This window comes from Zeus faber (genome assembly GCF_960531495.2).
Source record: "Zeus faber genome assembly, chromosome: 15".
NCBI classification, from domain to species: domain Eukaryota; kingdom Metazoa; phylum Chordata; class Actinopteri; order Zeiformes; family Zeidae; genus Zeus; species Zeus faber.
In genome coordinates this window covers 19,695,286-19,717,785 of record NC_137194.1, presented here as the reverse complement: position 1 = coordinate 19,717,785, position 22,500 = coordinate 19,695,286, and the positions used below count along the sequence as shown (strand labels likewise).

The window sequence follows — 22,500 nt, the reverse complement described above, 5'->3', positions numbered from 1 at the left end:
TAATCCTCATAAATAAAAGACCCTTCCCACATCCCCTCTCTGCGTTGCACACCTGCACCAGTATTATACCATAACGTATTTTTTATTCTGTGCAGTGCATTCATTTAGTCTGTTTTTAGATTTTTATTCCTAAGTGTAGTAACAGTCGCACTCAGTTCCTAGCTGGGTTTGAGTCCTGACGACCAAAGGTGGGTGTGAGTTCGAGTCCTGCTGTATTTGGTTTGTAGGCCCTTATATTACATGGATCTGTGATTTTATTATGTCTTTTTAATCTGATTTTAATTCTATGTTCTATTCATCTTTGCTTTTATGTCCTGTCTTGAACACTTCCAATTGCTGTTGTGTATGAAATGCACAATGCAATTAATGTCACCTTGCCCATCTTGTTATACTGTATATCTGTATTTTTTTTTTTTTTTTTTTACACTTTTTTATTTAACATTTAATTGTCTTATTCTTGTTTGAACATTTGCATTTTATCCGTTTTGACAGCTTATCCTTACCCCGCTTTTGATTTATGTCATTTTAATTACGTGATTATTGTACTTTGCAAATGCATTTTCCTTTGTGCGTCGATGAACAGCAACCATCCCGGAATGATCATAATACTGAACATATTGAGGCTTCAACGACAGATTCACTTCAGTCGGCGGCTCGGTTTGACAGTTGACGCCCTTGCAAGCAGCCTCCCCGCCGGCTTCATGTTGCGTCTGGATATAGAGCAGGCGGTGGTCTGGTCTGGTCTGGGAGGGACCGGGCGTGCGTTTCAACGCATTTTAAGGCTGATGTGTTTCTAATGGAGGGCAGGGTGGAGGCTTGATGCGTTGCATAATGCAGGCGGAGCAGGCGTGCAGAGAGACGGGCTGATCACGACTTGACATCGAGCGATTTAGTCGCGGTGCTTGACTCGCGAACGACCCGTTCGCCGGGAATTCATATTTTAAAAACACTCGGCAGGAGGCAAGAAAAACAAACAAACAAAAAAAAAAAAACCCGAACTGATTACTGAGGACCGAATTAACGCGGCATTTGGCATAATTCATATAGCATGCAACTGATTTACCCTTTGAATGTCCACCAAAATATATAATTTGAAGGGTTAACTGTTTTTCTGACTCGCACTTTTCATTCACCCGTCGAAATAAATACTCGAAAATCGATCTCTTCCCTTGAACACATTAAATGACACCGTTAAGTCATCACTGTGGGGATTCGACTCATTCGCCGCAAGTTCACGTTCACGAGATTATTTGTCACATACATGTACATACGGTCATGCATATATGCAGTGAAACGTCATGAGACCCGGTGATTACGCACAATAAGCTCTATAAGCTCATATTTATGTCATATGTTCTATATATGTTCTACACACACATATATATATATATATATATATATATATATAATTACTGTGCATGAAACCAACAGAATCCAGCGAATGGAGAGTAGGAAACTCGAACGAATCTTTTTTTTGTGTGTGTGTGACTCGCCAAGAAGCGAATCTGAAAAAGGATCGATCCGTTCACCGCTGACTATAGGATTTCGGCGCCGCAACAAAAAAAAACCCAAAATGAAATGAAACAAAAAGAAATGAAACGAAATGAAATGAAATGAAAACGAAATGAAATGAAATGAAATGAACCCCAAGAACCGCGAAAGAGTCGCCAGCCCAATCCGAGCCACGTGACTCCGATCAAAGCGGAGCCAGCCGGCTCACGAACCGTTCGAACCGTTCAATAAAATGAGCCAAACGAGCTCCGTTTCCTCCGGAATACCACGGGAACGCTCCTCCCGGTCCGGCGCCACCGCCGACCGCCCCGCGCGGTGGCGTGCGCCGCAGCGTCTCAAGGCGCAACATGGCGTCCACGCGGGACGCGACGCCGCGGTCACTCACCAGTTCCCGGAGCCGACGATGCATATTTTCATCGGAGCTGCCATGGCGGCGCGGTGGCAGAGAGGAGGAGGGTGGCTGATCCGAGGCGCCGTACCCGCCGTGTGGCTCTCCGAGGCTGTATGCCGGCGGCGCGGAGCTCCGGTTTCATTGGCTGGTGCGGGGGGAGACGCGGGCCCGCCCACCGGTTGGGTCCCAGTCGCGGCCCGGACCCACGCTGACCCGGGAAGACCCTGCCTCCCCCCCAGCAGCCGCCGGAGAACCCGGACGAGCGCCACTGCCTGCCTCGGCGCGAAAACGATTATTTAAAAAACAAAACAAAAACACGTTGTATTCGACATAGAAGCTGATGTGTGGAAATATAAACACCAACCGACAAACGCACGAACTAATCCAACCACATTGGAAGGCGCAGTGGCATCTAGCGGTGAGGTGACCGACTGAAGATTCCTCCCCATGGCGGCGCCACACGGTGTGGCCTCAGTGAAGCGCGCCCGCGCCACAATGTAGGTGAAAAAACGGCTCATTCCAGGGTAACGCCAAACACACAGATTCTTATTTTCGTGGGATTATACGCAAATTAAAAACACGCTTATGAATGTTCTATTCCGTTCCTGCAAAGTCTGTTCCCTGAATTCCACACGCTGCGTCTTTCATCACATTTCACTGCATGTATGTAATGAAAGTATGTGTATGTATGTGACGAATAAACCTCTTGAATCTTGAATCTTGAATCTTGAATAAACTGACTCCAAATGCGAATAGAACGAAAGGGAAAAGGTTGAGAAGGAAAGCAAAGATTCCCTTACCCGTCGAAAGTTGAGAAATTTCCAAGAGGGTCCAACAGCAGCACCTCACACCCCCCCAGGCCCCTCTCATGCAGGTACTGTATATATATTGTAATATATTACAAACATTAAAACACACTAATATTCGTTTTTTTTGATGCCAATATGTTATTGATGCTCAAAAACATATACCACCAATACCATTAATATTATTAATATATTGTATGTGTGAGGGACTTTTTAATTATTCCAAACTACAGGGGATACGTATGAGCTCTGAAGCTTCACAAACTTCCATTACATTGATAATTCACTCCAGTTATGTTAAGACTTATCAGATTAAAAAAATATATAAATTCCAGTGTAGCTGCAGGCGTTGATTGTAGGGGTCCAAGCACTCCTTGAAGAGAAAACATTCACAACACAGTAGGTTGGCCAGTGGTTCCAAATAATTGTATTCTACCACTACGTTAACAGGTAATCTTTCTTCCATCTTCGTAAGGTTTCCAAAATCAGTGGACAAAACACATAAAATAAACCTAACCAAAGATTAATGGAACTTAAGTATACATACTTAAATATAAGGAAAATTAGTGTGACAACCAGTTTGGTTACTGGGGTCTTAGATGAGTGGATAATGTGTAACCAGTATGGACTAGGTCTCTAGATTATCAATGACTATGCCAACCCCAATTGGCTGAGAATGGGAAGAAACCCAAACCACCAACAGTTATACAGGTAAACTTCTATAATGAAGTTGCTGCGGTGCTTGGACCCCTGAAGGTTTCACTTTACATGTTTACTAAACCGCGCACACGCAGGAATGTTACTAGTGTCTCTGACTTCAGACATGAACACATCAGTCATCTGTTCAAACTCAAACACAAAATTCTCCATCAACTCCTGACGTTCTCCATCATGTGCCTCAAGCGGTTTTTCTTCGACTTCCTTCTGATGTCTTAGTCCCAACCTGAGATAGGGAGGTTTATCAGTTTTCCATTTCAGCCGTTGGAGCTTGTTTCTCAGCCACTCCCAGCAGTGTGCTCTTGCCATGGTCTTCAAGACAAAAGCAGTTTAAAGTCCTCTTACATCCATGGAAACAGTTCCACAGCTCTAAACATTTGCCACTAACATGTTTTTGTTCGTCTTGATTGCAACATTTTCATGCAACCTTTTGCCTATGGAAAAACGCAAGGTCACTTGTGACCTGATTTGTGTCACCATTGGCACAGTTTCTATAGAAGGTGCTAGAGACAGAGTAATACAGTACTGTTGAAGAGAAACATTCCAATGTTGTTGCACACGTTTGAACATCTTTCCTCATTCTCTCCACTTTGAGGTGCATTGTATCAGGCTGTTGCTTCCCTTTAAAAACATAAATAGTCATCTTTGAATTGCCTTAAACCAAGACACCATAAATAATGTGAAATGTGAAATTATTTAATGAACTTCATAAAACCAAATGATAATTGCATGTGTATACTACAGCTTATTACAATGCTTGACATTAACTGAGGGTCACTACAAATGTTTTTACAAAATTTTCAGATTAACATAAGTCACAGGCTGTGCCGTGCCATTGACCATATAAATCATACATAATGTGGGCAAGCGGCACCTTATGACTCCACAGACTAACAAGTGGTTGAATAAATTACATATTAACAGAATGATAAAATATTGAGCTCCTAAATAACAAACTGGGTAACACTGCACACCTGAAATCTAAATGAAAAACTACCAAAGTAGAAAGTGAGCAAAGACATAGAGGGGTCATAGAAAAGTGTTGACAGCCTCTTTCAAACCTTGATAGAATGGAAATAGCTATGGAAGGAACTAGAGCCCAACCGATGCCAGATTTTTGGGTTTGATGCCAGTCCCAGACTTCTTGAGTCCTAGCCCACTGATTACCAAGGTTTTTAACCGATATTTTGTAAAAAAAACAAAAAACACAACATTTTCAAAACAGTTTGAAAAACTTATATTTGATTAAAGTTTATATATTTGAGAACATTTAACTTATAAGCAAACAAAAAAAGACAAACATACACAAAGCAAAGTGAAAAATGTAAAATATGTTATTAAATTCAATTCCATATTCAATGTGTTCCAGTGAACATATCATCACTTCTGAAATAAATTTGTTTTATCCCATGAACCCAGCATCACTTCCTGAAGAGAGGCGTCTCTGTCTAAACCCTAGTGTAAAGAAACATGGATTGATTTATTATGCTGTGTCGGACTTCTGCGCTTATTTTGCTGAGTAACTTAGAAGTAGTGTACAACAGACAAGTACAGGATTAATATTCAATGTTCTTTTCTTTGTTATGCTTATTTTAAAATTGGGACACATCAGCTGCATAGCTGCCGATGTGGTCAAAAAAGTCAAATAATGGATGTTATATCGGTCGAAATCTAAAATAATTCACAGAAGACACAATCATTGATAATTCTACTAATTCTAATTGAGCAAACAGGCAAACTTTTTTTTCCTCATAACTGACAGTGTGTGCATACCTCTTGTGGCATAGCTATGGCCATTGCGATACTCTTAGCCATTAACTGTCCTTTGTCCTTACAGTACCATGACTGTACACTGACAGCTCACACTGAGGATATTAAATGCAGGTTTATTAGAACAGCATTTGTTGGAAAGCTAGACGCTGGCGGCTAATGACCTATGACAGGCAGTATGCAGTTAACTGCAAGTTAATGTTTGCTAACTCCCTAACCTCTATGGGAAATTATAGTTGTAAGCTAATAGGGGTGCAGTCAGACCACGCAGTTCAAGTTCAATTTCGAGAGATTATTTGTCACATACATATACATATGGTAACTATCATCTCTGGCTCAGCCAGTGACATCCGGGAAAGACTGGATGACACCCATGAACAGAATGGCGACGGCTTGGCAAGACAGCTGACGGCACGGAAAGACGGCAAACGGGGCAACAAGGGCCAGCAACCCGAACTGCAGCTCCTGCAAAGGAGCACCCAAGCAAGCTACAGAGAACCCTTCTGAATCATACCCCCAGGGATTCCCGAGAGGGGGGGTGAGAATCCCAATCGGACAGACCTACAAACAACGACCCATGGGAGAAATTTACTATAACATCCAATGGTAAAATATATAAGTATTATCATGCCTACGCTATATGAATCAAATAAGTGTGGGGAAATATAGAATAAAGGAGATTCCACTCTCCTCCAGGGCTGGTACAATATGCGACCAATAGATATTAAAGGGTAAATGTGAGTGGCTCTGTTGAATGTGTAGAGCTAACATGCTCCTTATGTGAAGACACAAGCTCAGGGCTGTAAGAAGAACAAGGGCCTAATGGACAGAGTTCCATACGTTGTACCGCTGGCTCTGGGCCAGGAAGAGAGCAGGGATATAGTGGGCAGATTGCCATATAAGGAGTGAAGTATAGATGATATATGTGTAGAATGGACTTTATAGGCCAGCCAGAGGAGAGGCTCCGGAGTTCTTTGCAAACCAACTCAGGCTTTTGTGTTACTTGTTTACAAGTGATAATAAAAGTCTTTATCTTTCAAACTTTGGATTCCTTGATCTCTCTTATTTTGTTAAAGTGTTAGAGTAAAGTTTATCTACAACACCACCAACAAGAAGGAGTGGCTTCTGTTGGACGAAGACGTGGATATGATCCTGGAGTCAACATCAAAGGGAGAAGCTGACCACAAACTCCACACTATGTGCACCCTCATAATGTGCATAGGGGCAGAACGGTTTAGCGTCATGGAAAGGCAAGGCACAAGCACTCCAGGGAGGGCAAACCAGTGAGAGGTTAAGATTAGCCAGCTGAGACAAGAACTGAAATCCCTGAAGCGTCAGTTCAAGGTGGCAAAAGTGCCCTGTCTGAACTCAGAGAGATCATAAGGAAGCGGCTAATCACACTCAAGCGGGTTGAGTGGCACAGAGGGAAGGGCAAGGAAAGGGTCTGAAAGCGCAGGGCATTTATTTCCAACTCCTTTGGCTTCACCAAGAAACTACTGGGGCAGAAGAAAAGCGGCAACCTCATGTGCTCTGTAGAGGAGGTCAACCACCACCTCAACATCACCTTCAGCAACATAGCAAGGGAGCAAGACCTCGGCCCATGTGAGGGGCTCGTAAAGCAGCCAGTGCCAGTGACCCAATTCAACACTTCTGGGCCCACCCTGAAAGAGGTCAAAGAAGTAGTGATGGCTGCAAGGGCATGTTTGGCCCCCGGTCCCAGCGGAATTCCCTACAGGGTCTATAAGCAGTGCCCAAGGCTACTTGTGCGACTTTGGAAGATCCTGAAGGTGATCTGGCGGAGAGGAAAGGTCACTGTCCAGTGGAGGTCTGCGGAGGGTGTCTGGATACCAAAAGAAGAGAACTCAAATAACATTGAGCAGTTCTATTATCTCACTGCTCTGCATCGAAGGGAGGATCTTCTTCAAGATTGTGTCCCAACGGTTAACAGAGTTTCTCCTAAAGAACGGGTATGTGGACACCTCAGTTCAGAAGGGTGGAGTCCCAGTAGTACCTGGATGCCTGGAACACACGGGGGTAGTAACTCAGCTGATCCGAGAGGCATGGGAAAGCAGAGGAGACCTTGCAGCACTATGGCTGGACCTAACACAAGCCCATAGAAACAGCACTGACAACACACCATGTACCAGAGGCGATCTGAAAACTCATTCTGGACTATTACAACAACTTCAGATTGAGAGTCTCTTCAGGATCATCAACATCGGACTGGCAACAGCTGGGGAAGGGCATAATCACCGGCTGTACAATCTCAGTGCCACTCTTCTCACTGGCCATGAACATGATTGTCAACTCAGCGGAGGTGGAATGCAGAGGCCCCATGTCAAGAATACAAATACAAATACAAATAAATTATCAGCATTACTGTAATATTTGATGACATAAAAGTAGTATAAGATTAACGTTTCTTACATGTGTAGTCGTTTGGGGCTTTGTTGCTTCGCTTTGGCTTGGAGCTCGGCCACGAAAGCAGTGGCAACCGGCAGTGCAGTAGTCCCCTTGCTTTATGAAAGTTGGAACAAACTTTTTAATAAGGCCTTGTAGATTGCATATTTCTCGCCTCAAATTGGTTCAGAAACAGGTTTTGGTGGACAGATGAAGTGGAATATGTGAAAGTTTACGTACTTCATACAATGAAACCCTACAACTAATGCCCAACAACCACTGGCTCACAGAACTAGGGGGACTCAGGAGGGAGGTCTGCAGTTGGACCCTTCTTGAAATTTCCAATTTAAAGTTAAAGTCAGGAGAGTGTTGCTTTCGGTAGTGATTCGTAGACGAAATGAAGACGGACCGGGTGTGAAATTATGAATCGACAAATGACTTGCCGCTGATGTGACGTTTCTGGTGTGGCGAAGCTACAGGGAGGAGCAGTGAGACAAAAGTAACTCAGACAAAAGTTCCTTAACTGTCTTTGCAGGATCCTTTGTGCAATTTGTCCCTTCTGTGCACAGAAGGACCCGGGTCTCCATGGCCCCTAAACTAGTATTTTGTGGCCCCCGAAATACAAGCATCATTGAGCAAAAACAGACATGATCAATTGATTTCCTCCTGCCGAAGTCTCATGAAAAATAAACCTTAAATGCCGATTTGGGTTAAGCTAGTTTGTTTCGTATGTTAGTTTAGAATGCACTGGGTTTTCCAAACCTTTTTATGGCCAGGCCCCCTTGGTATACTAAGCTCTGGCTGAGGACCCCCCTCACCCTCAAGAAAAGGTGTACACATTTCATCTGACCATAATAAACGTCCCCGGGGACTAACATTTAACTTGAACTTTGCTGCCAAAAAGCACAAAGCTAACAACAAGTCTGAGTATATTTTGTGAAAAAGATGTAAAGTGAATAAATGAAATAAAATAAACTAGGAATTTCCTCAAGGACCCCTAGAGGGCTGCAGACCCCTTTCTGAGAACCCCTGTTTTAGGCGAATATAGTCTCACGTAAAGGTGAAATTATGTTATCTTGAAAGAATGCAGTCTGAGATAACTTTTACATCACTGACTAGTGTGTTATTATTTCTGTTATACAGATATGTTTCTTGAAGATGAACCTCATGCTTCATCTACAACCCCTTCCCACAGGAATCCCTGACTGCATATAATACTCCTTTTAGAAGATTGTGAAATTGATTTTCACTCATTACATTTTATTCAAAGTCATAAGAGAGGTCATTAAAAGAAGAAGAAGAAGCTTTTCACTCAGCACAAAACAAAAAGGACCTTGTTGAGCAAGAGTTGGAGTTGGTCAAAGGGGAACAGCAGATTCAGCAATCTAGTTGTTCCAAGAAGGCAGGGGTTTAAGTTTGGCTACTTTCAAATGTAGTTAACATGGTATTGTATATATTTCACAACAAAATATAAATGTGTTTGTCATGTTGAATGATCCATAAAACAAGCAAACAAAAAAAATCACTCAGATCTTCTGATACATTCTCGTTGTGTTTTCCAATGAGGCTGTTACTGTATATAAAGTTATTATTGGAGCAGTAAGCTACTGTTGCAATTTTTCTGCTGACTTTGGTAAATTAGAATTATTTGCATAATAGACTAAACTGAGGTGACTAAGTATTAAGAAAGTTATTTTTTCAGTCTTAAATGATGGGATAATACATTTTGTGATACATCATCAGCGTTGAAACTCTGGGTCATTGGGTGTGTGGTGTGGGGATGGTGTGGTTTGAGCAGCCACACCTGACCTGGATCTAGGTGATTGGGATCAGAGTGGCTGCATACCTGTTGCTCGTGGGTTGGTCTAACGAGCAGCAGGTAAAACCCCCATCCCCACACACACTGAGGATAGGAGCCCATGTCATGACACACGCTATCTGCTCCTGGGCTAATTCCAGCTGGCCCACTCTCTACAATAAACCAGTGTTTACAACCCCTGTCCTCAGTGCCGGAGGTCCCTGAACACGCCACTTGGGTGGCGCATGGTAGGCGAAACTGCCACAGGGTGTTCTGGGTGCTGCAATCAGTCCCGTTCATGGACAGGGACCACAGGTCCATTCCAGTTCAATCCTCAACTAACAGTCCCTATCTGTTCCAAGAAGGCCTGCTGGCACCCATGGACGTGTCTGGGGTTTCACCTTGGCCCCGATGAAAACAATACAACCACGAAACAACCTGAGTGATGCCACCATTCTCTACCAAGGTGTCAATCCATTCTAATTTTACGAGGCACCAGAAGACGATACTGAGGAATACCCTCCAGATTTAGATTACTCAATGTTGTTGGAGTTCTCTTCCTTTGGAATCCAGACATCTTCTGTGAAGCTCCATTGGTGAGCAACCCTTCCACTCAAGATCAGTTTCCATTGTAAAATGAACACGTTTGGGACATTTCCTGTATATCTTGGAAGCTCGACCACTCAGTCCAGGGTTCAAGCTTTCTCTGGCTGCTTTTACAATGTCCTGGACCTCCTTCCAACTGCAAGAGGCTGCTGTAGAGGAGGTAGGTGCTGGTGGTTCATTGTGAGGTGTCTTGGAATGTGTGGCCTCCCAAGACAGCCCCATCGTATAAGGTAATTACTAAGAGACGGTGCCAGGGGTCCCAAGAGAGAGAGCACATCACTAGGGGTCCTGGTGATAAGGGAGGTGAAATGTGACCTGTGACCTATCAAGAAACTACAGTTGTAAGAGTGTGTAGCATATTATCTGTAGGAGTGTAATGCATTATCTGCATCAGGTTTACAACCTACTGCCATTACACAAGTGAGATAACTTGAAACTTATTGGTAGAATGACTAGCTTGGGCTGCAGGAGCCCACGGCGGGGATATCACAAATCAATCTTGTCACACAAATGAAATAGCAGTATCCTTTATTATTGTCTTAAATAAATACTCAGTTCTGTTGTTCTGATAAATAAGCCTGCTTCAACCATGTAAACCAGAATGAATCATATGTACAGAAAACCACGACAATTAAGGGCAAAATACAGTAGTCTATAGGAGTTGCTATGAGTGCAACAATGGAGAGATAATTTAGAGATTATACAAACACAGAACAATCCATTTTCCTAAGAACATGATCATTCATTTACAGGCCATATTACGGTTGTGCTTGACACTTACACTGCCACACAGTACACAGCTTTCTTCTGACAATGACACCCAGCCTGGCTATAGAGCATGTAAGTAGATCCATTCAAACAGAATACTGTACAGTATGGTGGTGGTAATAGTTTGATTTTTCTAAGCACAATCTCATAGAACTCACCAAAGCGGGAAACAAAAAAAATATACAGTATATAACAAATTTTTGCCATGACTGACATCCTTGTAACAGAGCGTGTTTTTAGACATGAAACAAATAAATGATTGAAATTTAGCGACATCAAGAAAAGCCTCAGACTTAAAGAAGCCTCAGAATGCGTTGGTGTCTGCGAAGCCGTACATTCAAGCACATGTGCGCACACACTTTCTCTCTGTCTCACAGTACGACTCTCTCTCACAAACACACACTCTGCATATTATAAAACCTCACACGCAGACAAGTCCTGAAACATTCAGCAAACAGACGTGCCAATATTCAGCTCACCGATGACTGGAAATCAGAATGCAAGATTACAGTGCAACGTGCGGGCAAGCGGGAGCCCCGGACAACTGGAACCAGCACGTTCAGCGAGGCAATCACACATGAGAGGGTGTCACTAGAATAACTTACATCTCCCGTTGTTAAATACCGTCTGAAAAGGTAAAAGCCCTTACATGTGATTTTTGATCAGATTTGTGGTAACATTTAGATCGATCCAACATGTAAAACTGTAGTCTTGCATTCTTAAGAAATAATGCATCAAATCATGTTTTATATGTTTAGCATAATAATTGAATGTATATTCCTTTTGTTTAAATCGGTTGCGATTCCTGTCAAGATCAGAATCGCAACTTAATACAAACAATGTGATGTAGCACATGGGACCAAGAAGGAGCGTGACCAGAACATTTTTTTTAATGAACCAGTTTACACACAGAGTCTTCTGCTGCTTTGTAGTCATCTTTTATGAGTTGAAAAGTGCTTTGTATCATCATGGTTTAATTTTTCTTGTGAGCATTTCAACAAGTATCTCAATTATAGTATCTCCGTTTTTTTTTTTTTTGTCTCGACTTTAATTTTCCTTTAAATTCTTCCGAACTTAGTTTCTCTGGCTGACCAGATGAGGTAGTTTATTGGCAAAATGTAGCAAAGGAGCGATAGGAAGAAGTGAATATGATAGAAAAAAAAAAGATGTGAATAGAAAAAGATGAAAAAGGGGACCGAGCCCATACGTTTATAAAAATCAAAGTAAGAAAAGCAGATCAAAAAACCATGCAGCACAGTCATGCAAGTTCTTACAACATCAAATGATAAAAAATTATATAAAGAAAAAGGAAGACACTTCCAATGGTAACACTACCATAATGTCTACAATATTAAGACTTTTTTTTTAAATTTTAAAAACAGAAGAAAGAACAACTGATAAATGACATTTTCCAGCTAATAATTTGTACAACTGTGAATATTCTAGTTACAGTTTAAGTTTCAGTCATTGTGACGGCATCTATATCTTGAAACGGTGTCTGGGGACGCCCATGCAGTTACTCTTGCAAACTTGATTTCCATGTAGTGTGTGCAGTAGTGGCGTCCTATATATTCAGACAGACATTTTCCCTCCCCGTAGTGTCTGCACACACCCTATCAATCACAGCCCGTAACCAGGCAGGAACAGACGAACACACACACTCCTTTGCACCGGCAAACCCGGATCCGCGCGGTGTGTGTGCAGCACAGCTCCCAGAGGGAAAAGCTCAGTGGAAGTTTGTGACATGACACTTGACGTCGTCCAGGCTTAGCATAGTTCCCTGGTCGTTGTTGTTGTTATGCTTGTGCTTCTTATCAGAGCATCGACATAACTTGTACTTTATTACCTGAGTAGAAAAGGAGAAAAAAATTTAAAATAAACTAGTCAAATGTGGGACTCCCAGAAGACAAGTGGGAAAAGAAGAGAACACACATGAACACACAAACCCATGCTGTGCTATAAAACACTTAAATCAGAATATAAAATAACGCCTGCTGCTTTTAATTTGATTCAGCCGTTCACGTTCCCAAGTCTTTTTAATAAGAGAGATAATAGTATCTATCCTTATCTTCATTTAGTTTTAAGCAGTTTGTTCTTATCCAATCATTGATGGCAAATAGACCAGTAGTGAGGGAGCTTACGGCATCGGCATAGTTTGCTCTACAGAAATATACGGTTGTATATTAAAAAATTAAATAAATATATATATATATATATATATATATATATACACACACACACACACACACACACACACACACACACACACACAGTTGTGTATCATCGGTGCAGATCTCAACCAGTTCAGGGCACATTCAGGCCAACCCAGTTCTCCAGACAATCTACACAAGCCATATTGTCTCATGTCGATGTTTAGCTCAGTATTCAAAATTATTCTGTGCTATGTGGTGGTAATAAGTGATGCCAATTCTGATCATTCGTCGAGCAAAAATGCTAGTTAACTAGGTGGGCTGATACAGAGTGAGAATAAGTACCAGAGTTTCAGCCTTTAGGTCAAAGGCCAGATATTCAAAAGGCAAAATCCATCCCAGGTCAACCTTTGTACAGCTAAACCAATCAGAGTAGATAGCGGCTGCCACGCCCTCTCGTCTGCCCTTTCCTCGCTGAGTGGGAACAGTGTTGCATTTCTCTTTTCATCTCAACAAGTTTCCAGTTATCGCACAACATCCAGTTAATAATTAACAATAACGCCATGAATCAAAATCGTTTTTTGAGTTTGTCACCAGCATCAACAAGTTTTTTTTGTTTTGTTTCCATTCTGTCGGTGATGATGCGATACATAAATCACAGTGAGGACCGGAAACCACATATTCTCACCTCGTAAATGTAGTCAAACAACTCCAGAATGGTAAGTATACTTGCTCCAATAAAAAGTCCCATTTGGCCCCCTATGTCACCTAGAACAGGGAAACAACAGCTTATTAGAGACGGATCTCGCTCTCAGATCGATCAAAGAATCACATTTTATTACAATGCCACAGACACACCTAGAAGTCCAGCCACTTCATAGGCCTTCTTCTGTTCAATGGTCTCATAATTAAGGGCTTCGAAGAAGATGTCTAAAACCAGAATATTCTCACTGTTGAGAAAAAAAAAAAAAAGAGTATTTTCACATGCCACTTAAAATATGACACTACTGTATATCGATTCAAACACTTTTTAAAATATCTGTCACTTACGCAATATACTGCTCCGATTTGTTGTATTTCTTTGCAAGGTACTTTGCAGAGGCCTTGCTGGGGATCTTGACAAACGACAGCTCTTTGCTGTATCTGGTCATGTTGCACGGTGTCTCACAGACGCAGAAATCATTGTCTCTTTCTACCAGGAAGTCTGGGGACAGAATGATCCTTTACAAGTGCAGCAACAGACTAGACTAGACTGGTGTGTGTGTGCGTGTGTGTGTGTGTGTTACTATACAGTAGGTTTCCAATGTGGCGTTGATATGACTCTTACACACCTAGAGCAGGGTCTGCACATTCTTTGTACAGTTCAGGGGTGCAGTACGGCGCGTCACCTGCACCAACACAAAGAGCCAGTTCTATCAGATAAATAATAATAATAAATATAGCTGCAGGCAGCATTACACAGGGTCCAATTTTAGTTGTGTCAGTGATGAATTACATTTTGAAGCATTGGCGTCTCTCTGTAACTAATTTGTTTTCCCACTCGTTCCCAGTACATGAACGCATCATTCATTCCCACAGTCGGGTGGACTTGACTCGAAGTTGTCACGAGTTTCTGTGGATTAATGTATTTTTGTGTCCGAAGTTTTGGATGGGTTACTATTCTATGAAGCTGGAAAACGGTTGACGTTTTTACGTGCTTATTTACAATTTTCAGGATACAATTTTCCCGATTTGTTCCGAGAATATGAACTCATCATGGACTCACCCATTTTGTATGTTATGACTTCCGCGAATCCGGCTAAGTAAGCAGGACCACAACGCCACAACTACAACTACAGCTAACTTCCCATCTAACCCTGTGTGGGTAGATCGGAATAGAATGTCTTCATTTCCAAAAACACCGAAAGAGGTAAAATATCAATCCAACAGCCCCGCAGACATCAACCAGGTACGATGGTACGTAAACACACATACACGCCTAGTTTGTAATGTCTCAACACTACAGCGTGACACGCAAAATGAACATTCAGAACCACAACCTGCACATTTATAGAAAATTGGATGATGATGTCACAAAGAGTCTTTTTCTCAAACTCATTTCATTCTATTACCCGATCGAAGGTTTTTGAACGTCGGTTCAACGTTTTGGTCAAATTTAGCTGTTTTTTTCCACTATCTTCTGCTCCGCGTGTGGCTTAATTTGGGAGAAACTTGAACCACAACATGTCGCCGACGTCCGGGTTCTAACGACACCTCAGTAGAGAAAGCGACGAGACGACACTGCGCATGTCTGCTGCGGCTGCCGGAGTTTTTGCGCCGCGTTCTCTGGAATATCCCACTTAAATTAAGTTGTTAAGTTAAGTTAAATGGCTTAAATAAAAAAACGTGGATTGGTATTAAAGTTTTTTTTTTCTATTTATTACTTGCAATGAGGCTGTTGTGGTGCTTGAAGCCTGGAGGCCGATGGAGGATGAACTTGCGTCTCCAGGTTATTACTTATATACGGTAATAATATAATTAAATCACAAATAATTCATAATAAATTTGTCAGTGGAAACCAGGTGATCAGGTGATCAACCACTGATCACTCAGTTAACAGATCATTGATCTACCAGGAAACAAATCTCTATAGATGCGCTCTCTCTCCAAGCTGTCATACGCTGATGTGTCTAATGGGAGATTCAGTTTTTCAATACTGCAGACCATGTCTCGGACAAAATTGAGTGAATTACCCTTTTTTTTTTTTTTTTTTTTTTATTTCAAAAAACACTTAAAAGAGCCTCAACCAGAGCCGAGTTGAGTATCACTGGTCTACACGTAACAAACGCTATGCAGTCCACAGGGCGCATGTTGCCGGAGGTGAATGACTTTGAGAGACAAAGCTTGGACTTACATAACTTCAGATGATGATGTCACAAAGCGCCCCGCTCCTCTTTTGCGCTCCTCTCCTTTAATTTCTGCTCAAAATGTACATCGATATTGATCTTACTCGAACTACGTTTGAAATGTCCCGGTTCCTACAAGACCTTAACCATGTCTGTGCCTACTGCGGTTACCGTGTTCCAGATACTTTAAGCCCGAAAAACACCAGCGGGCTGAACCCCTAATAACTTTTTAAAATGGCAAAGTGCTTCCGGCAAAACATCAAATAAAACATGATAATTAAAAGGGAAGCTGTACATATAAGTAAAAAAATAAATCACAAAATGTAATAATGTAATATATAATCTTAAATGTATGTATTTATTCATATATATAAAAATATATTTCTAAATAAGAGATAACGACAGCACGATTAAAATGAGAATAGCACTGACTCAGCCAGCCTTATTTCCTCAGGCAGGTTGCTGCAGTGCCCTGGGGCCCTGATAGCGCCCTTATTTTTAAGGCTGGATTCTGAAACAGGCCCTTGCCTGAGGATTTCAGGCGACCTGCAATCTCATTAACAGGTCTAAAATATAGCTTGGAGCCAGGCTACTGTACCAAGCGCCATATATATATATATAAATATTCCATATCCTCTCCAATTCCTCATTTTCATAATTTGTGTCCATGCAAAGCCTGGAAGTTGGAATATAGCATGTAGTTATTTAACAGATAGAGCGCTTCCCTTACCGGGCATGTGGACCATACGACAGTTACAGTTGTCCACAAGGTAGCGTGTTTCACAGTCGATTCGACAGGCGGTGATGCTGTAGCTGTCAAAGAAGTCAGATTCCATCGGCGTCACCTTACAGTCTCCCCAGGGGGGTGGGAGGTAAATCAGCTGGAAGAAAAGCATACATGTCCCGATGAATGAAATGTTTTATTTGCCAGTAGAAAAATCGATAATAAGATGGTAATATTATTATAACAGTATATTATTGTAGTTATATAATATTGTATATGATAGCTATTGTATATATTATTATTATATAATACAACTATGTTTTTCAGGATATTATTTGGAATTGATGTGCTACAAATTTCACTTTTGCAAGTGTTCAAACGGTGGACGATTAAGCAAATGAAGAAAAAAAAACAATTCCTGTAAAAAAAAAAAAAAAAAGTAGTTGCAAATAAATGGCGACAGTAATGATTAACTTAAAAGTTTTATGTTTTTTTTAAATTTCCATTAGCAAATGTGTGTGTGTGTGAACTCTCCATAAATACCCTCTGTTCTTGGCAGGAGACAAAGGTCTGGAAACCAGGAGCCACTCCAAAACCCAACTGGTCGATGAAGGAAGGCTCGTCCTGGCTGTGGATCTGAACTTTGATCCCGGCTTCAAATGAAGTCTCACCTATGGCCAAGGCTTGTTTCGGTTAAATTAACCGACACACGCGCACGCACACACGCACGCACGCGCACACACACACACACACGCACACACACACACACACACACACACACACACACACACACACACACACACACACACACCAAAACACTGTGCTATTGGAAATGTGAGGCTAGTGACTTTAAACCTGACCTGTTTCTCCCCAGACCGGCAGGTATTCATCCTGCTGGATGTCCAGCATCAGCTCCAGTCCATTACCCATCCCTCCCTTTGTGGTGATGAGTGGGGGGCGTCCATCCCCCCCAGCATTGAAGGTGTAACACTTCCCGTAGCGAGTGAAGACCTGAGAGACACATCAGACACATCATCACCTCCTGTAGTGCTGTGCTGCCGCCAAACGGGGGACAGATTAAAACCATTTCTCCGCCTGCCACCGTCCCTCAAAATATTGATCCACTGGGGGTCAGTATTAGCCTGATATTACTGTGTATTTACGTGTGTGGATGTCTCTCTCTCTCTCTCTCTCTCTCTCTCTGCGTGTGGTTGTCCTGCCCAACACAGGAAGAGACAGATGAGACCGGGCAGAGAGAGAAAGAAAGAAAGAAAGAAAAGGGGTATTCCCTCTCGGTTTGGAGTTAACACAATAAGTTTGCTGCGGCGAGTGCGGCTGGCAGAGCTGGCAATTTAACGATCCCCTGGTTGTTTTTTGGGTTGTTGTTTTTTATTTAAGCACTTATAGTGGAGCTGATATGTTACCATGGAGACCATGCATTCCGGCCAAGAACACTCCGCCTTAATGTTTAAGGAACACGCAGGCTGGGATGCACGACTGTGCGGGTGTCCCACGAAGCCCCTCCGTCCCTAAAGAGCCCAGACGAGACGGTTCAAACGCCTCAACATTGATCCTTATTTAATGAACAGTGCGAGCGGCATCCATCGTTGAATGAATCATGCAACCCGGGAGAGTGAAGACAAACGGAGAGAGGCGACGTAAAGTGGAGGAGACAGGAGCGCGGAGCGGTGGGGGCGGGTGGAGGGGCTTTTCTTTTATTTGCCGACGCTCAGAGCAGGACTGTCCGTGATTAGTCAAGTCAAGTTTATTTATATAACCCTTAATCACAATACAGTCTCAAAGGGCTCCGCAAAGCCCCGCTTCACGGAGAAATCAACGGCCTCCGAACCCGCTGGTCTGAACCCCCAGAGCCCGTTACGAGGAGCAAACCAAGCAAACAATTGTTGACGGAGCTCGGGTCCTGCCGTGGGCAGCGCTGCGTGTCTGCGCTCTATCGCGGGCGGTCACGGGGAGACTCCTGGTCATGGAGGCAGACGTCAATCCCAGTTTACACCGGGAGGGAACAACGCCGCTCCACGGAGGGACGAGACGGGGAGGGTAGACGCAGAGCCACGCGGATCGCTGTGTTTCGCGCACGCACGCACACAACACACACACACACGCATGTGTGTGTGTGTGTGTGTGTGTGTGTACGCATGTGTGTGCGTGTTGTGCGCGCACAGGCACACAACACGCACGGGCACACAACACACACAGGCACACAACACAAACGCGCACACAACACACACACACACACACACAGGCACACAACACAAACGCGCACACACAGGCACACAACATGCACACACACACACAGGCACACAACAGAAATGCGCACACAACACGCACACACACAGGCACACAACACAAATGCGCACACAACACGCCCACACTGGCACACAACACAAATACACACACACAGGCACACAACACACGCACACACACACACGCACACACACAGGCACGCAACACAAACGCGCACACAACACGCACACACAGGCACACAACACAAACGCGCACACACACAGGCACGCAACACGCACACACACAGGCACACAAACGCGCACACACACACAGGCACACAGCACAACTTCACATCATTGTTAAGGCCACAACTGTCCAGATTTGTAAGCGGACGTCTTCAATCGCCATGTTGTGCCGGGCAGAATCATGTCAGATAGTATGAAGTATGTACAGGAGCTCTACCGCACACACGCTGCCTTCCCTCCACATGCACATCACTAATAGCTTTGTTTTCCTGAACTACTACACAAATACAGCGGATACACAGCAGTGTCTCAATCAAAAGGAGAAGCAAAGAGCGCTACACGGTCAAACGTCAACACAATCGGATGCAGCTTTGTCTCGCACTCAGCTACACACCTCCAGACACAATCAAGGTGTCGTGGGGGAAGAGGGAATCAATCCCCTTCCGCACGGAGAATCAAATAAATTACTTTAAGGAGCAGAGTTTGGTTTGCACGGGCGATAATTTTGAAGAACTGCGATCGGTAAAAGCCGTCGCTCACGCTGGATTCCGCAGGTATTGAAAAGCACTCAACAGCTCCCCTTCGTAATGAATAATTATGGGCACGTCTTCCTTCGTGCCCAAGACCGCACGTTGACAACAAGGCTTAAATCATGGTTCTCTGCACTTTCCCGTCCTTTTAGAGGGGTCTAGCAATTTGAGCCATTAAATGATGTCTCAGCAGGGTACATTCAATCCATTAGTGCTCCGTTTTTTTATGTTTTTGCTTTTTGTTTTTTGTTTTTTTCTCTTACGGGGAATCGCTTTCCAAGACTTTAAAATGGTCATTTCTTGTGAACGGATAAAAAAAGAAATTAGTCATCTGCATAATTTGTTTAAGCGGGGCCACGGGCGCCTCCGACAAAGCCGTTCACGAGCGGGCGATTCTTTAGGAAACGGGATTGATCACATTTTGAACTGTCGGTGATGGTCGATTTTAAAGTCATGAGAGCACAAGGGGGAGAAAGTAATTTGCGGAAAAAACCGCACCGTGCCCCAAACTGTCTCTTCGCCGCTGCATTCTTAGGTATAATGTGCTGAGTCACTTGGCGAATGGCCAAGTCTCGGAATGAACAAAGGGTCCAAATTTATCAGTAAACCTTTGGCACGGGATAGGAAGTCAGTGGACGAGAATTGGCCGTTGCATTGTCCTGCATGGTGTTCCCCCGTGATTTATTTGTTGCCGCGTGCGGCCAACGTGTTGACGGGTGTCGGTGTGAGCTTGTGCGGACGTGCACGCACGTGCGTCTTGCTTGGCCGACGAAAGCCAGGACGTGACCCCAGCGCCGTCAAAGACGGAAGTAAACAAGTCAACGGAGGCCGACCCCAGAGATCTCGGGGCTAAGAATAAATAAAAGGCAGCCGCGGAGCAACCGTGTCCCCGTGATCAGGCGGAAGAGCATGGGCCGACATGGAGAGGTTTCTGGAGGTAAAAAAAACCGAAAAAACAAAAAGCCATTTCCCATGGACGATGCCACCTTACTGAACTGGCTGCTCAAGCTGTTTCTCACGCTTGGATAGGCGTGAAACTCTCCCGGTGGAATCATCAGCACCGAACAATTAGCCGTTGCGTTTGAGAGAATCCCGGTTTAAAGTAAACTCAAACGGTGCAAGACTAATCAACCAGGACTCTACAGGGCTTTTCCCAACGCAGAAACCATTTCAGGAACCAGGAACTTTGGCCTTTTTCCACAGAAGGAACTTGGCTCCAAAATTGGTTCCACTCGGAGAGGCTCCTGGTCCCCAGAAGGATTGTCCAATTTACCCAATTTAATCAAAAAGATTAGTGGGGGGGTTTACCCAGAAATATCGTCTTGGGGCAACGGGTCCAGCACAATAGGCAAAAAAAATGAGCACGCAAAGGAGGAATGTTATTGCTGCTATTACTGCTGACGCCGTGAGCCACCGTAGGCTGTCGGTGCTGATGTGAAGCCAGACAGTCCTGCAACTAAACGTACACAATAAAAGGTAAAACTTTTACGCTGTTGCCAGAGGGCAAAGGGGGTTATGGAAACAAATAAAAGGCTTTATGTTATAGAAATCTTGCTGACAGGAGAGAGCGATGAGGATTTTTATATGAGCTATTATTACAGCGTTTTATGGTGTAAATGATTTAGAACCCTCCCCGATATTGAAAAGCAAGAGTTTCCGCCCGAATATTTCGAGATGTTATTCGCGAGCTCCCGCACAATAAAAATGTTTCTCTTCCCTCGTGCTCCCCCCTTTTCTCCCTGCCTCCCGAATCGCTCTTCCCTTGTCCCCCGGTCTCCTCTGAACTGCGCTCTATTCCCCGCGGACTCCTCTCCGCTCCCGGGCCGGCCCCCTCCGCCCGCCCGCCGCCGTTTGATGAATATTTCACAGGCCAGCAGAGACAGCGCTGCCCCTCTCTCATCCTATTCCCAGACACCGGCCGGGCTCCCAGCTCACAATATCACCTCCAGAGACAACGGGCGTCATAGCGTCGGCTGAGGGACGACGCAGGGATTATGCGAGTGGAGGGATATGTAGAGAAAGAAATTAAATGGCCGCGCTCGGACATGACCGTACAGAAGCTTATTGCGAGGTTTATGAATGACCTGCCACTTTTTATACATAGTGGGGTTACATAAATCTTCTTCTTTTTCTTTGGGCTGCTCCCTTACATAAATAATATTCTTAAAAATTATATTGTTTGTTAAAGCGTGCTGAAGCAATATAACAGAATGGCTTGAAGAGGAAAACGAGTGTTTGTAGATAAGGTAAATTGTTGATTCCCTCGGTTTTCCCTGGTTTCTGAGGTTCAGAACTGTGTTCCGGGGCTGCACAGAACAACGGCTGCTTTGCCTGCTTGCCGGATTACAGTTTCATTGTGAATAAATGGTGATTCGGTGAATTTTGATCTGATGATGAATGGGTCTTGATTGCCGGTCCTCACTCAGTGGAAGCTGCTCTATTTCCTTTAAAAATCTCACTCCGTCTGCGGGGAGGCTATAATTCACCCTCAAGTGAGAAAAATGAGAACTGGGTGAGGTGGTAAATAGCTATTTAGTCGACGTATTTGCCATCAGCCTGATTTGCACAGCGCACGTACAGCTCCGCTCTGGTTTATTTGAGATATCTGCATCATAATGTTGCACGCCACAAATGATAAGTGCGTCTCCCCAGCTGAGAGTCAGTCCTCGGAAAACAGCGTTCGTGTTGTACCGCATTTCCCAGGCAACTTTTACCCCGACGAGCTCATTATCCGAGTCAAGTAACCCCCCCCCCCAAAAAAAAAAAAACCTCTCCGTCTTTCCATTTTCCCCCCTTTTTCCGGCCGTCATTATCTCCAAACCTCCGTCTTGCTGCGCTCGCCGGTCTGAAGGGGACGCTTGTCCTTGTCTTTGAGGGACCTGCAGTGAAGAGAAGCCGCGGCGGCACCTAAAGCCCGGTTAACCCGAGGAAGGCATCAGCCTCTCCCGCTGCAC

The 22,500-nt window shown here is 43.7% G+C and overlaps 2 protein-coding genes across 2 annotated transcripts in view; both read right to left on the bottom strand.

Annotated features, from left to right (window-relative positions):
- The window catches only part of LOC307241776 (glycerol-3-phosphate dehydrogenase [NAD(+)], cytoplasmic), a 7,869-nt gene extending 5,866 nt beyond the window's left edge, over positions 1–2,003 (bottom strand). The window contains exon 1 of the mRNA XM_080016000.1: positions 1,898–2,003. Within this exon, the coding sequence (XP_079872126.1) occupies positions 1,898–1,941 (44 nt within the window). The 5' untranslated portion in view covers positions 1,942–2,003. The remainder of the gene's footprint in view (positions 1–1,897) is intronic.
- A 10,310-nt stretch (positions 2,004–12,313) lies between these two features.
- The window catches only part of LOC307240672 (acid-sensing ion channel 1-like), a gene marked incomplete at its 5' end in the record, with an annotated part of 30,678 nt that continues 20,491 nt past the window's right edge, over positions 12,314–22,500 (bottom strand). Inside the window, 8 exons of the mRNA XM_080014512.1 lie at positions 12,314–12,614; positions 13,607–13,686; positions 13,777–13,868; positions 13,969–14,122; positions 14,250–14,306; positions 16,534–16,684; positions 17,071–17,198; positions 17,388–17,538. Of these exons, the coding sequence (XP_079870638.1) occupies positions 12,495–12,614; positions 13,607–13,686; positions 13,777–13,868; positions 13,969–14,122; positions 14,250–14,306; positions 16,534–16,684; positions 17,071–17,198; positions 17,388–17,538 (933 nt within the window). The 3' untranslated portion in view covers positions 12,314–12,494. The remainder of the gene's footprint in view (positions 12,615–13,606; positions 13,687–13,776; positions 13,869–13,968; positions 14,123–14,249; positions 14,307–16,533; positions 16,685–17,070; positions 17,199–17,387; positions 17,539–22,500) is intronic.